General features: G+C 55.9%; 3 protein-coding genes and 1 pseudogene across 3 annotated transcripts, besides 1 other annotated feature; all 4 read left to right on the top strand.

The window, feature by feature from the left end:
• The first annotated feature begins 2,949 nt into the window (after window positions 1-2,949).
• On the top strand, window positions 2,950-3,421 carry LMXM_30_0910 (annotated as a pseudogene).
• Window positions 2,950-3,421: a sequence feature.
• Window positions 3,422-7,322: 3,901 nt separating this feature from the next.
• Window positions 7,323-7,562, top strand: LMXM_30_0900 (conserved hypothetical protein; the record flags this gene model as incomplete). Its single annotated transcript, XM_003877563.1, has 1 exon — window positions 7,323-7,562. One exon carries the CDS (start codon window positions 7,323-7,325, stop codon window positions 7,560-7,562), a length of 240 nt encoding a protein of 79 aa, XP_003877612.1.
• Window positions 7,563-9,314: 1,752 nt separating this feature from the next.
• LMXM_30_0890 (conserved hypothetical protein) lies at window positions 9,315-9,791 on the top strand (the record flags this gene model as incomplete). Its single annotated transcript, XM_003877562.1, has 1 exon — window positions 9,315-9,791. One exon carries the CDS (start codon window positions 9,315-9,317, stop codon window positions 9,789-9,791), a length of 477 nt encoding a protein of 158 aa, XP_003877611.1.
• Window positions 9,792-11,267: 1,476 nt separating this feature from the next.
• LMXM_30_0880 (amino acid permease 3) lies at window positions 11,268-12,710 on the top strand (the record flags this gene model as incomplete). Its single annotated transcript, XM_003877561.1, has 1 exon — window positions 11,268-12,710. One exon carries the CDS (start codon window positions 11,268-11,270, stop codon window positions 12,708-12,710), a length of 1,443 nt encoding a protein of 480 aa, XP_003877610.1.
• Between the last annotated feature and the right edge of the window lie 2,376 nt (window positions 12,711-15,086).

Raw genomic sequence — 15,086 nt, 5'->3', positions numbered from 1 at the left:
ATGATGTTGAGCCGCCGCTGTTCTTTTGCTTTCTCTCTCGCTCCTCTCTGCCACTCGCTCGTGGACCATGTGTGCCTGCTCACTTGTACGCGAGCACCTCCAGTCGCACTCAGATGCGCCGCTGGTGATGCGTCTGACCTTCGAGTCGGCTACTCCGTGCCTCCCCTGAGGACGCCGGCCACGGCGTGGTGGCATGGGGGCCGAGCGCCTGCTCTGTGGGGACGCCAGGCAGCCTGCGACCTGGCCTTGGGTGCTGGCTGCGGACAGCTGGTGCGGCGGCCAGGGCTGCGCTGGCGCTGCGCCGGTGACGCTGGCGGTCGTGGCTGCGTCGCGCCTGTGGTGCAGCGCGCATCCGGAGGAGGTGCGAGGGAGGACGAGGGGACCCCGCTAGGCGCGTGGCCCGGCTCGACGGCAGGTCCGGTCGTGCTGGACGGCGAGGGCACAGCCGTGTGCCTGCGAAGGTTGGCGAGCCGCGGTTGTGTGTGGCTGTTGGTTGGCGTGTTCAGGGTGGAGGGACATATTGTGAAAAAGCAGAATCGCGCTGTGCTCGTGCCTGTATATAAGCTCATCCTATATCACGATGGTGTTTCACTGTCTGCGACAGCGTCGCGGATGCGGCGTGGGAGAATGTGTTTTCTGGAACCTAATTTTTTTCTCTTCATCCTCACGCGGGCTGTACACACATGTGGTGCACCTGTGCTCGGAAAGTGCGCCAGTTTGTGGTCGGCTGTTCGTCCTCATCTTTGTGTCTATCATGAACATCTCTGCCGCCGTCGATCACCACTATGGTGGACGAAACCCGGTGCAGCTGTGGCGGTTGTGGCTCCTGTGTCTTCCCGGCGAAGTTTACTTTCCACGCTCCGCTCGTGGCTGCTCACCCAAAGTAGAAGGAAGGGAGCGGCCCAGCGTCGATTCCCATCTTATAGAGGCTTGTATTGCTTGCTCGACTCCTGCCTCTCGTTTCTTGTTCTCCGCTGCGATGTGCTTTCTCCTTGCGCAGTGTGAGTGGCGGCACCTGAGCGGCTGCTGCCGCGGGTCTCACCGTCCCATCCCCATACCGTGGCGCACCCAAGCATACGGAACTCGTTTTTCTCGGTCTCTGGAGGCAATGGTGTTTGAAGTGACGTTTGATTGTTTTTCTCTCACGTTCTGGATGCGAGTGTGAGAGACGCGTTGTCAGCGAAGTGCTGTTTTTCTGCGTACATGTTTTCGGGTTGTTTGTTCTGTGAGGCTGGTGGGATGTCTCTGCCGCGATTGATGTTTTTTGTTCCACCGATGCTGGTGGTGATGAGGCGGCGTTTACTTTCATCGCACCCTGCTAGTGTCCTTTTTTCTTTGATGTGGTGGCGGTTGCTGTTCTGCGGCGCCTTTGGTGCGTGTGCTCGTGCGTTGTCGAGAGACAGGCAACCGAAAAACGAACTGACGTGTACACACGCAAAACGGTGAGAGCACAACACACACAGACACGCACAAATTTTGAACTCTCTGGCCGATGTGCATCTTCTTAGCCTTGGCATCTTTCTTCTCTTCTTTTTGTTGTGGAAGAATATTATGATTGTCGTTTGTTTGTTTTTCTTGGACATGCAGGACTGACTATAAAGGGTTCCTGCACCCCTACCCTCTCACCCACTTCCCCCACCCTCCCGCCCCCTTCTTCTCCATGCGGCCCTTTCCTCCCCTTTCTTGTCGCTCACCGGAGCTGAACTGTTGGCGTGCAAGCCACTGGCGTGCCGCTTTTGTTTCCATTGCTTCCCCTAGTATCTTCGCCGCTCTCAACCACCACTGTGGCAGTAGTCTTTTTGCTATTTTGTTTTTATCAGTAGCCCTCAGCACTTTTTTTTCCCGCCCCTGCAAGACTTTACGAGCCGGACATCGTAACGATGGTAGCGTGGCGCAGCAGTTGCCCTCTGCTTAGGCGCGTGGTCTATATCTCTTCATCATGGGTGATGGCCATGCGTTTGAAGTAGCCGCGATGCGTAGAAGCACGTGTACACCACAGTGTGTTGCGCTTCATCCGTTTGTCGACGCAGCTCTTTTTGTGCCACCAAGCACGACGGCGAGTCGATTCGAGGTGATGTACGTATGTTTCGAATGTACAGGAAAAAAAAACGCTTCCGCCACAGGAAGCAGGACTACCTAGCACCTACGCACCTGCTCGAGCACGTTGCCACCCGCTGGTGATGTGCGTTGTTCCCATACCTATATCCCGACGTGTGCCCTGCGCTGTTGCCTCACTTTTTGTTTTGTGAAAACGCGAGAGTCAAACGTGAGAAAATCAGATCGTGGCCTTCCTGCTCTGGAGAGCATCGACCACCCACTTCTCCTTGAGAACATATTTCCTCTGCGGCCCTCTCGTCGGTCCTTGGTGCGTACTCTCACTGTCTTGCAAACGCACACACCGTGCGGCTCATGGCCAGATGCTTGAACCTACGCCAGACTTGACGAGCATGTACTCTGGACACGCTTGGGCGACCTCCGTGGAGGAGCGCCAGGCATGGCTCTCATGGCACCTTTTCCATCCTTTGTGCACACAGGCCGGAGGGCACCGCAACTTCTCTTTTCTCTGCCCCTTCCTCCCTGCCCAGGCCTGAGAAGCACCCGGTGCGGGGTCTTCTCTTGCTTCCTTTTCTCGTACCCCTTGCGCCTTCAAAGACGAAGCGAACGATAGGGACTGCCGAAGGAGGGCGAGGACTCCCCCAGAGCCATGCGACCGCGGTGTCTCGGCAGCGCGGGAGGGATACCACGCGGTCCTGGAGCTGGGCGTCGTGCAGGCTGGTGACGGGTCACCGTAGGCACGGCTTCTGGAACGCCTTTACGAAGGCTGACTTTCGAAAGGGCCCACATCAAGACGGGCTATTCTCCTGTCGTTTTCACGTAAAAACGTTAGTGCGTAAACGCCATTCATAGAAGTCTCGATGAAGGCTTGCTGCTCCCCGTCAGATAATCGTGATGGATAGCCTCGTGGAGAAGTCGGAGAATCGCCAGAGCGGCGACTCCAGCAAGCGCTTGCTGTTGAGCAGTGTGCCGAGTGACAACGACGGCAATGATAGCGAGCCTTCATCGCCTGCAGAACGGCTAGTTGTGCCACCTGCTGAGCTTCTTACGTCTGCTGTCCAACTCCATCTTTGCGTATCTACTACTCATCCCGGAAGCAGCAAGGGGGGAGAAAGCCGCTTCCCTCGCAGCCCAGTGTTGCATCATGACCATCAGCCAAGCACACATTCTGCTGCTCTGTCTGACGCTGTGGAAGGAGGCCAAGCTCGGTGACGATGGCGGCTTTATTGACTACGCGAAGGTGCGCAGCCTGAGCCTTGCCACGGGAAAGACGAAGAGAATGAGGGCGTATGGCGTCAGGAATTCGGAAATCGATGCTGCGACTGCGCGCTTGGGGAGGGGGAGACCTTTGCTGTGTGCCTTGTAAGCCGCCCCTGCTCTCTACGATGGCTTTGGCGGGGCGCATTGCCGCCACTACCATAGTTCTCTGTCGACCGATTGCAAAGACGCGCTCGTGGAAGTCTCTACGGCTCCAACGGAGCGGATGCGACAGGATCTCGTGCAGGCTAACGCAGTCGATCGCCTCGACGCTGCATGTGCATCTGCGCGGGGTGTCACGAGGGATCAGTAACACGAGCAGAGATTGTTTAGCTGATTCGCGCCAGTATCCCGCATAGTAGCAGTCGCACGCCTCAGGACGCCATGGGCCTTGTTGGGACTGCCTCCATCGTGAGTGTCGACAAGGCACTCGGTGCTAGCAAAGACATGGTTGTCACATGTTCCAATGCGGTGCACCCTGGTCGCGAACTCAGCCCGCGCCGCTCGCACTTGCTTTCACCCGTAATGGCTATGTGCGTGTACACGAGCACAGAACACGTCGCCTGCGGGCGTACTGTCCCACCCCCTGCCGACCGCGTGCATAGCCGGAAAAACAAAATCCGTTTTTTCGTGCTGTTGCGAGGCGCAGTCCTCACACGCTCGAGAGAGCCTTGCCTGGCCTTATATTGGTCAAGGGCACCCGTGTGCACGACGCGGAGGCGGGCATGCGTGTGGCCGACGTCACGGAGGCATCTGTGACGACCGAGGACCCCGACGAAGCTGCTCACTGCAGGGCTGGCTGACACGTCATCGGCGACCGTCGTGTTGAGAGACCTGCACGCAGACCCAAACAAGCTCAAGATGGCGGATGCACAACGAAATGGCGCGCATTCCAGGATAGAAAGCAGGCCAGAAAAGAAAAAAGGGGTGGTCCTAACGTGACTACCGACCTTGACTTCAGCGATGGGACGCACGCGTATGATGTTGTGCCAAGAAGGGGCGGCAATCGGCCCCATAAGCTCTCTGGAGGCCAGCATCGAGTTTGACAGCACAGCTGCCTAAATTCCTTCAGGTGCTCTGTACAGCAAGGTCGTTCATGACCTGGTTCGTGGTCTTCACGGCGTGGTGTCTGCAGAGCTCTACCTGCTGAGGTATATCACGTAAACTGGCACCATGGATCGAGTATCTTGTCTTGATGCGCTGGCGCCGTGTTCACGTGTACGTTCTACTGCGTGTCCTTCTGGCGCCGACACCGTGCGATACATATGTTTCTGTGTGGGCTGTGCGGCATTTCCTTTCTTCACTATACTCGCTTTGAGGCAGCTCTCTTCAACGCTGTAGCGGCGGTGTGGTACGACATCGCGAGAAAGGCGATCAACTGCGCGTATCCCTTCGTTTTTAATCGTGCTCTCTTCAACTCTTCCAGCGGAGACGCTTGACGTTTGTCTTTCTCTGCTGACATCCTCTTTTCGAAGCCACGTACGCGTGCTGCCCATTTGGGGGGGGAGTCGAGCTGACGGGCGGTGACTGTTGTGAATATCTTACTTGCCGTGTAGCCGTTTACCGCCTCCGCGTGCTGACGGATTGCCCCTTTTCTTTGTTGTTGCCCCCCCTCCCTCCCTCCCCCCTCCCCATCCGGATGTTCTGGTGCCGTTCTGCTCGGATGTCTTCTTGTCACCTCATTGGGGTTTCCCGGCGACGGTTGGGCCTCTCCGTCTTTCTTGTTTCACTTTTTTCTCCGCATTTTCGCTTTCGATGTCGAGTGTCGACGCCGCACCGCTTCAGCTATTCTTCGCACATCCGCTCCGTTCAAACGTTTTTTTTTTGAGCCTCCACTGCGTCTCCGCCTTGGCTTCTCGCATGTGGCCGTTGTGTGGTGGTGTGTCATCTCTTCACAAGTTCCGTCGTGTTGTGCGACTGTCTGTGACAAACCCGGGGGCAATATAGGCAACCGCGGACGTATGCACAGAGATCTTGCCCTCTGCCGTCGCTGGTGCTCTATGCGTCCTGTCGCTGGTCAAATTGAACTCCGTCGTCTGGAGTGTTTAGTGGAGCGTTTCACGGCCACCCTTAAGGTTGCGCCTTGTCAGGGTTGGCAAAGGAAGGCGCACAGCTCACCAATGATCACGCCTGTGCACAAGTGAGACATGCGGGAACGATGGCAACTGAAAGCCACAGCAGCAGCAGCAGAACCAGTAGCGACGGTTATTGCATCCCATTCACACCCCGTCACACGACGTCTGTGTCTTCGCTCCTGCTCCACTTGTTTTCGTGTTTCTCAGCGAGACATCTTCTCGACGTCATGACGCCTTCCGGATGTTTCACCTTTCTCTATCAACATATCCATCTGCTGCTGTACAGCATGAGATGAACAGCTACTGCATCCCCCAGCAGGCCACAGAGCCACCTTGCGTGGTGCACAGCAAACCGAGACACACACGTTGCAGCAGTGCGCCGACTCAGTCACCTGGGCACTCCCCTGCCTGGAGCTCTACCCACGCGACACCTCGCAGGTCGCCACGCAGCCGCTTCTATTGTGGCCGTCGCCTCCTGATGTATCCTTCGGGGTAGCTCGGACACACCTCAGCAGTTGTGGCATCGAGGGCTGTATGGGGGTCGTTCCAGCTCCTTTGGCACACCCTGCCCATCATGAGGATGGCACAAGTGTGCCCACTGTCACCGGTTGCCCTGAAACCACGCCATCCAGGGCCTGAACGCTGATATCAATAGCAATACATCACTCTCACCGTCCCCACGCCGTAGGCACCCGACCCTGCTACTGGCAGAGGCGGCTCGGCAGTTGGCAGGTACAGAGAGGGGGGGCTGCACTGGACCCTGAAGATACCACGCGCATTGAGATCTCTATCTTCCATGGAGGATGAGGACGGTAGGATGGGAAAGCATACAGACATACTGTCTACATCACAGGCGCGTGAAGTGGGGAGGGGGGCTGCGGCGTTGCTGTCGTCTTCTCCTGCCCCCCTCGCCAACCTCAAGGTGGCAGAAAGCTCCCTCTGTTATTCCTTGCCGTTGTTCTCTCTCCGTGTTGGACCTGCTCATCACCCCCCCGCCCGCCTCCCATCCGAGGCAGGCCTCTAACCTGCCACCTCGTGCGCTTGCTCCACCAACCGAAGAACACAAGGGATGCTTGTATGGCGCCAAAAGCCCGGATGGAACTTCGCCGATAGGGACGTCAAGGATCCTTTCGCAATCCGAGCGGATGCCGAGGACGCCCTCCCCCTTCTCCTGGAAAAGCGACCTTTCTTTTTTTTCTTCGGTATCGCGTCGTCCTTGGCCCTTCTTCCTTCGCTATTTGTGGTGAGTCACCTCTCAGCGAGCACAGTTGAGTGCAGGACTTGCAAGGGATGTCGCCACCGTGGGACGTGGCGGCACCTCGTGAGGGCACACCAGCACACAGGGGTGCGCAAATCGGATGGTGTCGCTGGAAGGAGTGCATCGTATATATATATGTGTATATGTGTGTGTGTGCTGCTCTCGCAGTCGTGCTTCCGCCTTGCAAGGCACCCATGTGCTCTAGAAGGGAAACAATTTATCCTCAGAGTCACAGCCCCTCCCCTCCTCCCTCCACCCGTTGCGGATTGTGAGGCCCAGTCTCTCTGCACAGCTGCTCTACTGCACGATCTGCTGTCTGAGGCGTTGGAAAAGGCGCATAGGAAGAAACAAAAGGAAAGGCAAACGCATCCACGGACCCTCTGATTGGCTGCTGAGGAAGCTGTTTGCTGAAGATTCTCCAGCTGCATCTTCCATCTCTCTCGCATCACTTCTGTCCTTTCTCCACTCTCGCATTACCGTACCACGCCCACCAACACCGCACTGCCACACCGCAGGGATTTAGTGTTCTCCGCTCTCTTTCTTTCCACGTCTCGAATACCGACACAGACACCACACACACACGCGCGCGGAAAAAAAAACAGAAAATCGCTCATCCTTCACCATCGACAACTCTCTCTCTCTGCCACCTCCTGAACATCGTTCACATTTCCTCAGTCATGTCCGCGATGCAGCTGCTGATTGTCGCCCTGGCGGCGTGCCTGTCGGTGGCGGCGGCAAAGTCCAAGGAGGAGTTCCCGCTTGTGTGGGTGTGCCTCGGCATCACGGTGGTTGGCGTGATTGCGGCACTGTACGTTGCGTACAAGCGCCCCGATGAACTGCACCTGCCGGGGTCCGTGGTGATGACGGTGGTGGAGAGCGACCCTGGAAACGGCAAGAGCACCTTGGAGAACATCTAATGCCTCTACGTGTAGGAGTGCCTTTACCAGGATAGGAATGCGATTGCCGACCGAGCGGCACGCTTGCCTGTGTCGCATGCACAGGCCCGCTGTCGGTCGACGTAACCCGTGCGCGAAGGCATTGCACTCCTATCCCTTTTTTTTTCTCCGCAAGTGTTTTCATGTCTCTTTTATTTTAAAATGGTTGTGCTGCGCCTGCGCGGGAGTGAGTGACTTCGGTCAATTTTCGAGCGCCGCGCGTTTCTTTTCGTTTCCGCACCACGTTGGTGCAGGTGTGGTCATGCAGGCGGTTTTTTTCACGTCTTCGCCTTCCTCTCTGCGCTTGTAAGGGCTCACAGGAGGCACGATCACCGGCCCCGATGATGGAGCATGTGCGGAGATGTGTCTTGGAGTACTCGCGGTGTGATTCTAGAGAGCGAAAACGGACAAGGCCGAGGCCAGAAAATGGTGGAGGTGTGCTGTCGGCTAACGAATGTAGGAGAGCACTGCCTTCATCCTCTTCCGCTTTCATGGAGGTCAACTCCTCCAATTGATACAGGAGCGTTCTCTGGACTTCCTGTGGTGTTCACGCCCCACTCTCCACTACAGGTATGTACCCTTTAGCACCACACCCTAACCACCTCGACAAAGAAGACGCCAACACTTTTGTTTTTTTGTTTTTAAATCCCAGCCTTCTGTGCCATTCTTTTTTTGTTGTTGTTGTTGTTTGCTCTCTCTCTCTTGGCACACGCTGCAAATACGTGTTGTATTCTGAACAGCCTCGTGCGTTTTCCCCATCCAACTGTTGTACACGACAGGGCAGTCTCTTGTCCGAGAGATTGCGCAAGCGTAAGCACACGGCGCACCAATATGGCAGCGGCTGCGCCCCGTAAGCACCTCTTTTCTTTTCTTCGCTTTCCATTGTCTTCGCTCTTTTTTTTTATATATATATTGTTGGCCAATAAAACAAAAATGGGTAACACTTCCGTCGTGCGACATGTATGCCTAAAGTGCCACGAACCACGCAGAACCATCTGAAGCGTGCACGGTTGTGCCGATTGTGGACAACAGAAAAATAAACTGGAAAAAGGAAAGACAACAGGCGGTGTAGACGGTGGCCCGAAAAAACAAAGCGTCTCTTCTCACGGACTCCGCAGACGTCATGCGAATATGAAATCCCACGCTGCAGCGCAGGCCCATTCCTTTTTTTTGTCGTTGTTGTCGACGTCAACCGAAGGATTACCTCGGATCACTGTGGCATGTTCGCAGCGCACGTCTTTGAGTCCCTCCCACTGTAAAAGAGGCGCTGTTGCTCTACTGACCCTCCCGCCCCTTTCCCCCTTTCTCTCTCTGCTTCCTCTTCTGCTTCGGCTCACCCTAACACTGTCATTCCACCCCTTCACCTTCTTCTGCACGCACATATTCCTGTACGTCTCGTGTGCTCGGGCGCAACACTGCAAACCACCACCTGATGCGATAGCCCTCCATCTCGTCAACGCGCAGCCTCGGGAACACGTCGAGCTGTGTATCCTGCTGTCGTTGTTGTTTCCGCCCGTTGTCTCGCAGAGGGTCGCTCCACTTGCTCAGCTTTTTTTGTTCGTGGCGTTTCCGTCTACGCTGGACGTGCGGAGGTAACCCAGGCGCTCGCTCCCCTCTGCTTTCCGCCGTCATTTTCCTTGCCCGTGACCCCTCCCCCCCCTCCGGCAAAGACGCACACACACACACACACTTCGCGATTCTCCCAACCCCCACCTGCTCACTGAATTCTTCAAGATGGAGCCGAAGAGGAGCGCCAACATGGCGTGCTTGGAGCGAGAGCGGGAACGAAACTACTGGAGACATCTCGAACGGTTGAACAGGCAGCAGTGCCGTATCGACAATAAGACACCGGAGAGCTACGCTTATGTGAGGCCGATCGGCACCATGCGCGGGAATCCAGCGCGTGCGGAGCAGGTGAACCGTGATAACCAGAAGCTAGTGGAGAAGATGGTGCACATCATGAACACCCGTGGGGGAGTGGATACTTCGGAGCCGTGGCGTGACTACAACAAGGCGATCAACTCGCAGCGGCGTCGCAATCTGGAGCAGGCCAAGATCGCGCAGGAGAATTCGAAGTTGCTAGAGCGCCTGGAGCGGACGCAGCCGACGTACCGCTCAGAGAAGTTTGAGGCGGACCGTCGCCGGAACGAAGAGTTCGCTGCCCGCACGAGCCGCTACCCCTACCAGCCCATGGACAGGACGAGCTACTAAAGGAAGCGGCGTTTTCGAAGTTGCTATTTACTGCTCTCGGCGACTATTCCGGGGAGATGCTATACCCGCTCCTCATGCAGGCTGTTCAGCGCAGAAACCAGCCTATTGCTCCCTCCAACTCTCCATTCTCTCTTCCTTGGCTGTACGTTATCTACATGTATACGAATTCTCGTTTTTTTTAGTTCGTGGATCCACATCGCCTGGTCGTCTTTCTTTGTGTGCCTCGCATGCACAGGTATGGTGCAGCTCGTCGTCGTGTTGCTGCCCTTTTGTTCGCGCATGAACCTTTCTCCTCCGACTTGTTGAATAGACTTGTGGATCCACGGCAATCGACAACGTAGAGCGCGTAAAAAAAAAGTATCCGCCCAGACCATGCGATGTAAAACGGTGCGAACATGATAACGCATGTGGCTGCTTGTGCTCATGGCACAACTGCGCTGAGTCCGAGTGTGCTCTTCCAAGAGAGATTCCCCACCATCGTCGTGAGGGTTGTGCATGCTCGCTCTCTCTCGCTCTGCGGTTTCACTGAAACGACGCCGCCACCCCACTCCCCTCATCTCTCTGTGCTCGTGCCCTTTTTCCATCTCGACTGCTTTTTGTTTTGCGGTTTCTCGATTCATTCGTCAGAGCTCACGCCCTTCTCTCTCTCCCCTGCCTACTCGGACAATCACACGCACGATACAAGCCGCGGTCCCCGATACACACATTCACCTATCGCTCACGCGCGCTTTCCCTTCCGTGTCGCTCTGTCTCTTCCGCTCTATTTTTAGTTTTACATTTCTGTTTTCTTCTTCTGTGCTCACTCTCTTGCAAAACGGGAGACCCATCACAGCCGAGAAAGCCTGGCGCGTCCTTCTCTCCATCGCTATCTATCTACCTCCTTCTCGATCGCCTAACAGAGAGGAGAGAGTGAGTGAGTGGGTGTGTGCGTGTTTTGGGGACACAGGCACCACAGACAACGGCACGCAGGCACAAGCAGAAAAAAAAGAAGTGTGCAAGAGTTTCTTCGACGTTGTTCCACCTTGTAATATTTTTTCCCCATCTTCTCCCACCCCCACCCCCCCGTTTTCCCCGCCAAACCGGGACCGTCTACCCAATCTCCTTTCGCGCCAAACCCCCTTTCACCGTGGAAGGCGTGACGGCTCCTGTGCTTTCCTTTTCATTTTGTGTGTGTGTGCTCCTCTCTCTCTTTCTTCTTCTCCTGTCGCTTACCTGAAGGTGAATTTTTCCTTCAGCACACGCAGACCTGCACACATCACGCTGTCCTCTTGCGCCGCCCACTCTGTCCCTTTCCCTGTATTTCCCTCCCTCCCCCCGCCCGCCCGCTAGTCACACCCCCCGTAATTTATTTCCTTGTCCTCTACGCGCATCTCTCTCCTCGTTCCTGTTGCCTGCGGTACTCTTTCTCGTGTTCATCATCATCTCCGGCTCCGGGGTCCACCGTGTACCACTCCCTGGCACGCAACCGGCAGCAACATGAGCAAGCCTAACGAGCCTGTTCCAGCACAGGCGGGGGGCCAGATCCTGAGCGACTCGCTGATGGACGGGAACGCGGCCAACGCCGTCACTAAATACCCGAGCGGTGAGCACGACAACCATCCCCTTAAAAGAGGAAGCCTGACGGACTCATCGAGCCACAATGGCAACGGTGCCGACGCCGCCAAGCCGGAGCGCAACATCATCTTCCGGTTCACCGGGTGGCTGATACCGTATGGGGGTGTCATCTCGAACTGCTTCAGCCTTGGCTCCGTCACACTCGGCGGCGGTATCATCTCGATGCCGTCGTCCTTCGCCATGTCGGGCATCATCATGTCTGTCATCTACCTGGTGGTCATCACAGCGGCGACGGTGTACACCATGACGCTGCTTGGCTACGCGATGAAGGCGACGGGCTGCAAAACGTTCGAGGAGCTGTCTCTCGTGCTCTTTGGTCGCGGCTGGGACTACTTCGTTGGGTTTGTCCTGTGGCTGTCGTGCTTTGGCACGGCGGTCGCCTACATCAGCGCCGTCAGCAGCCTCATCACGCCGATCCTCGAGAAGTCGCCCGGCACGCCCGCGTACCTGCTCACCACCTCCGGCAACCGCCTGATCACGAGCTTGGTATGGCTCGTGTTCATGGTGCCCGTCGTGATTCCGAAGCGCGTGAACAGCATCCGCTACGTCTCCGCAATCGGTGTCTTCATGGTGCTGTATTTCGTTGCCACCATTGTGGTGCACTCGAGCATGCATGGGCTGAAGGAGGGCATGCGCGGTGACATGAAGTACTTCACCAGCGGTAACGAGGCGGTTTACGGATTGTCCATCTTCATTTTTTCGTTTCTGTGCCAGGCTGTGACGGGGTCAGTGTATTTCGAGCAGCGCCCTCGCCCGTCTGTGAGCCAGCTGACGATTGCGAGTGCGATCTCGATGACGGTGTGCATGGTGCTGTACATCCTCACTGGCGTGTTTGGCTACTTTGACTTCGCGGATGATACGCAGGACTCCATCCTGTACAACTTTGACCCTGTGAATCAGCCGTACATGATGATCGCGTACATTGGCATGCTGATCAAAATCTGCGCCGCCTTTGCGATGAACATGCTGCCGTGCCGAAACTTCGTCTACCACTGCCTGAACTGGGATTTGGACACGGTGCCGTACTGGAAGCACACCATCGTGATTCTCACCATGGCTGTCGCCATCCTTGTGTGCGGTCTGTTCATCCCGAGCATCAACACGGCCTTTGGTTTGGTGGGCTCCCTGTGCGGCGGGTTCATCGGCTTCATCTTCCCTGCGTACTTTTGGATGTACAGCGGCAACTGGAGTATGGCATCTGTGGGCATCTGGCACTGGCTGGCGACGTACTTCCTCGTGGTGGCGGGTGTCATTGCAGTTGTCTTTGGCACCATTACGACGATCTACTACAGCTTCTTCGTGTGATATTCATCCACGTAAAGGGAGGGCACTGTGGCTCATGCATGTGTTGAGACACGAAGGGTCTGCCGTCCGGAGTGCTGCTGCGTTGAAGGACGATCTGCTCATGTTGCTGAGACGGATATGGGAACGTGAGAGGATAGTGGTGTTTAACAACGCTTGAGGCATAGGATTGTGTGTTTTTCTTTCCCCCCATGTCAGTCTTTTCACCACAGTGCGGCGTGTGTTGCGGCTCTTTAAGTAGAAGGACGTCCAGGCTGTCGCTCGTGTCCCTCCCCCCCCCCTCGACATCACCTCATGAGACGAGAAGCTCCCTGTCCCGCTGTCCTGAAAACACGGAGAGGTTTAACGCTGCCTTTATCCCTCGCCTGTGCTCATTTTCTTTTTTTTATTTTTGTGTTTTCCTGCGGGAACGAGCAACTAAAAAAAAAAGGTTTGGGCGGTGTGGGGAGACGTCTGTCCTGGCTAAATTGCTAACCCGCATGCTCGCTCTCTCGTTTCCTTTTTCGTTTTACCCTCCTCCTCTCCCCCCCTCCCCCTCCCCCCGCGCCTCTCTTCCTACTCCTGTGTGGCTTTCTCCGTTCTCTTATTTTTTTTTCACGTGGGCACCGCAAGCTTTGTTGTCTTTCCGTACTTTGCCGTGCCCACCTGCTTGGGTTTCCTCATACGATGTGTTTCTGCCTTGGCTGTCTTGTTTCGCTGTACCTCCCTCATCTCTTCCGGTGGGTGTTCGACCATTTTGCCCCCCTCCCCCTTCCCCCTCCCCTCCCCATTCACCCGCTTTTTCATAGATGGGGGCGGACCAGAGAGCTTGTCGGATAGGCACGTCAATTTGTGCCCACTGGGCACACTATGTTTGTGTCGCCACTGGCCTACCAGCACAGCCTACTCGTCCTTTTTTTTACGTTGCCGCGCACCTCCCTCCTTTTTCACATGATAAATCCGTCTGTGCTCTCCTTGTCGAGGCACGTCTTTTCCTTATCTTCCTCGCTGAGACTTCTCTTCGCGAACGCTGCAATGAAATCGATGAAGTGTTTCCGTGTGTGTGCGTGTGTGTGTGAGTGTGTCTCACAGGATGTTCGTGCACGTGATAGCCAAATCACACCGAGTCTCTGAGTGATGATTTTTATCTTTATCTTTCCAACGCCACCACTTTCCCTCTTCCGTGTTCTCCCTCGTCCTCCGCTTTTCTGTTCTCTGTTTTTGCTTCGTGTGTATGTTTTCTTGTGTAGTGCACCCGCGCCGGCTTGCATGTCTCCCCCCCCCTCTCCCTCCCCACGTCTTCTCTCGACGTCTGCCCTTCCAGAGCCTCTTTGGTGGCTGTCCTGTGTAATGATGATGAGCGAGATCACGCGAGAGGAGTTCATGAGGCCTCAACAGACGCGGTAGTGGACTCCCTGCAAGGGCAAAGAAACATATATGTACATATATAGGCAAAACGCGAGGAAGAGGCAGGAAAAAAAGAGCGAGCGACAGAAAGGGAAGAGGCGGCAGTACAGCCAGCGAGAACCACCACTCCTACGTGGTTCTCTTCGGGTGTCTGCCTCTGCCCATACCCCCCCTCCTACCTTTTTTTTAGGGAGGGGGCGTGGGCGTTGCGTCTCCCTATCTGCTTTTCCGCCATCTCGGTTCTCACGTTTGTATCCCAGTGTGCTTTTTTCTCCCGCTCCCCCTCCCCGTTGTCCGTTCGTTTTTCTTTTCCTGCATCGCGGGCAACTGACCCACTTTATGAGTCCTGCCGCCTTCTCTCCGGCCACCCCTACCCCTCTCTTCCCTCTGCCACCCCCTTCTCAGGAAGCCACACCGGCCGATGTGGAGGGAAGAAAAAGGGGAAGTGTCGGGCACATGTAACGATATAATGCCCTTTTTTTGTTTTCCCCCACACGTAAAGAGAAGTAACACATTTCTGTTTTACCTGCACACTTGACACGTGTGATCATACGCCGTGCTCAATGGATATCGCCGTGGGGCAACGTCAGTTATCATGGTTTGTGTGGGTCTCAGCCTCCCGTACATGCGACGCGCATGCCCGCTACCGCTGCTCTCCCTCGTAGACCATGGGATCTACGACGTCGTCCTCCCACTTCAGTGTCGATGCTTTCTCCGCTCTTCTTCACGAGATGGACACCAAGCTGGAAAGATGCCCAGTAAGCGACAAAAAAAATAGTAAACAACCCCAAAGCGGGAGAGCTGTTATCTGGCCGGGGCGTCCCTTAAACACACGGTTACGCGCTCGAGCTTTACGCTGTCTTGAGGTGCGAAACATCAGCTGTGTCCTCCTACGAGCGGGTCAGCGGTCTGGCTCCACAGTTGCATCCACACCAAATTCCCCACCTCCCCTTCTGGGCTGTCCCACTTGACAGCCCACCTTGGCACACTACC

Source organism: Leishmania mexicana, chromosome 30 (genome assembly GCF_000234665.1).
Source record: "Leishmania mexicana MHOM/GT/2001/U1103 complete genome, chromosome 30".
In the NCBI taxonomy this organism is placed as follows: domain Eukaryota; phylum Euglenozoa; class Kinetoplastea; order Trypanosomatida; family Trypanosomatidae; genus Leishmania; species Leishmania mexicana.
Note: the sequence above shows the minus strand (reverse complement) of the source record. Positions and strands in the feature narration are given on the sequence as shown.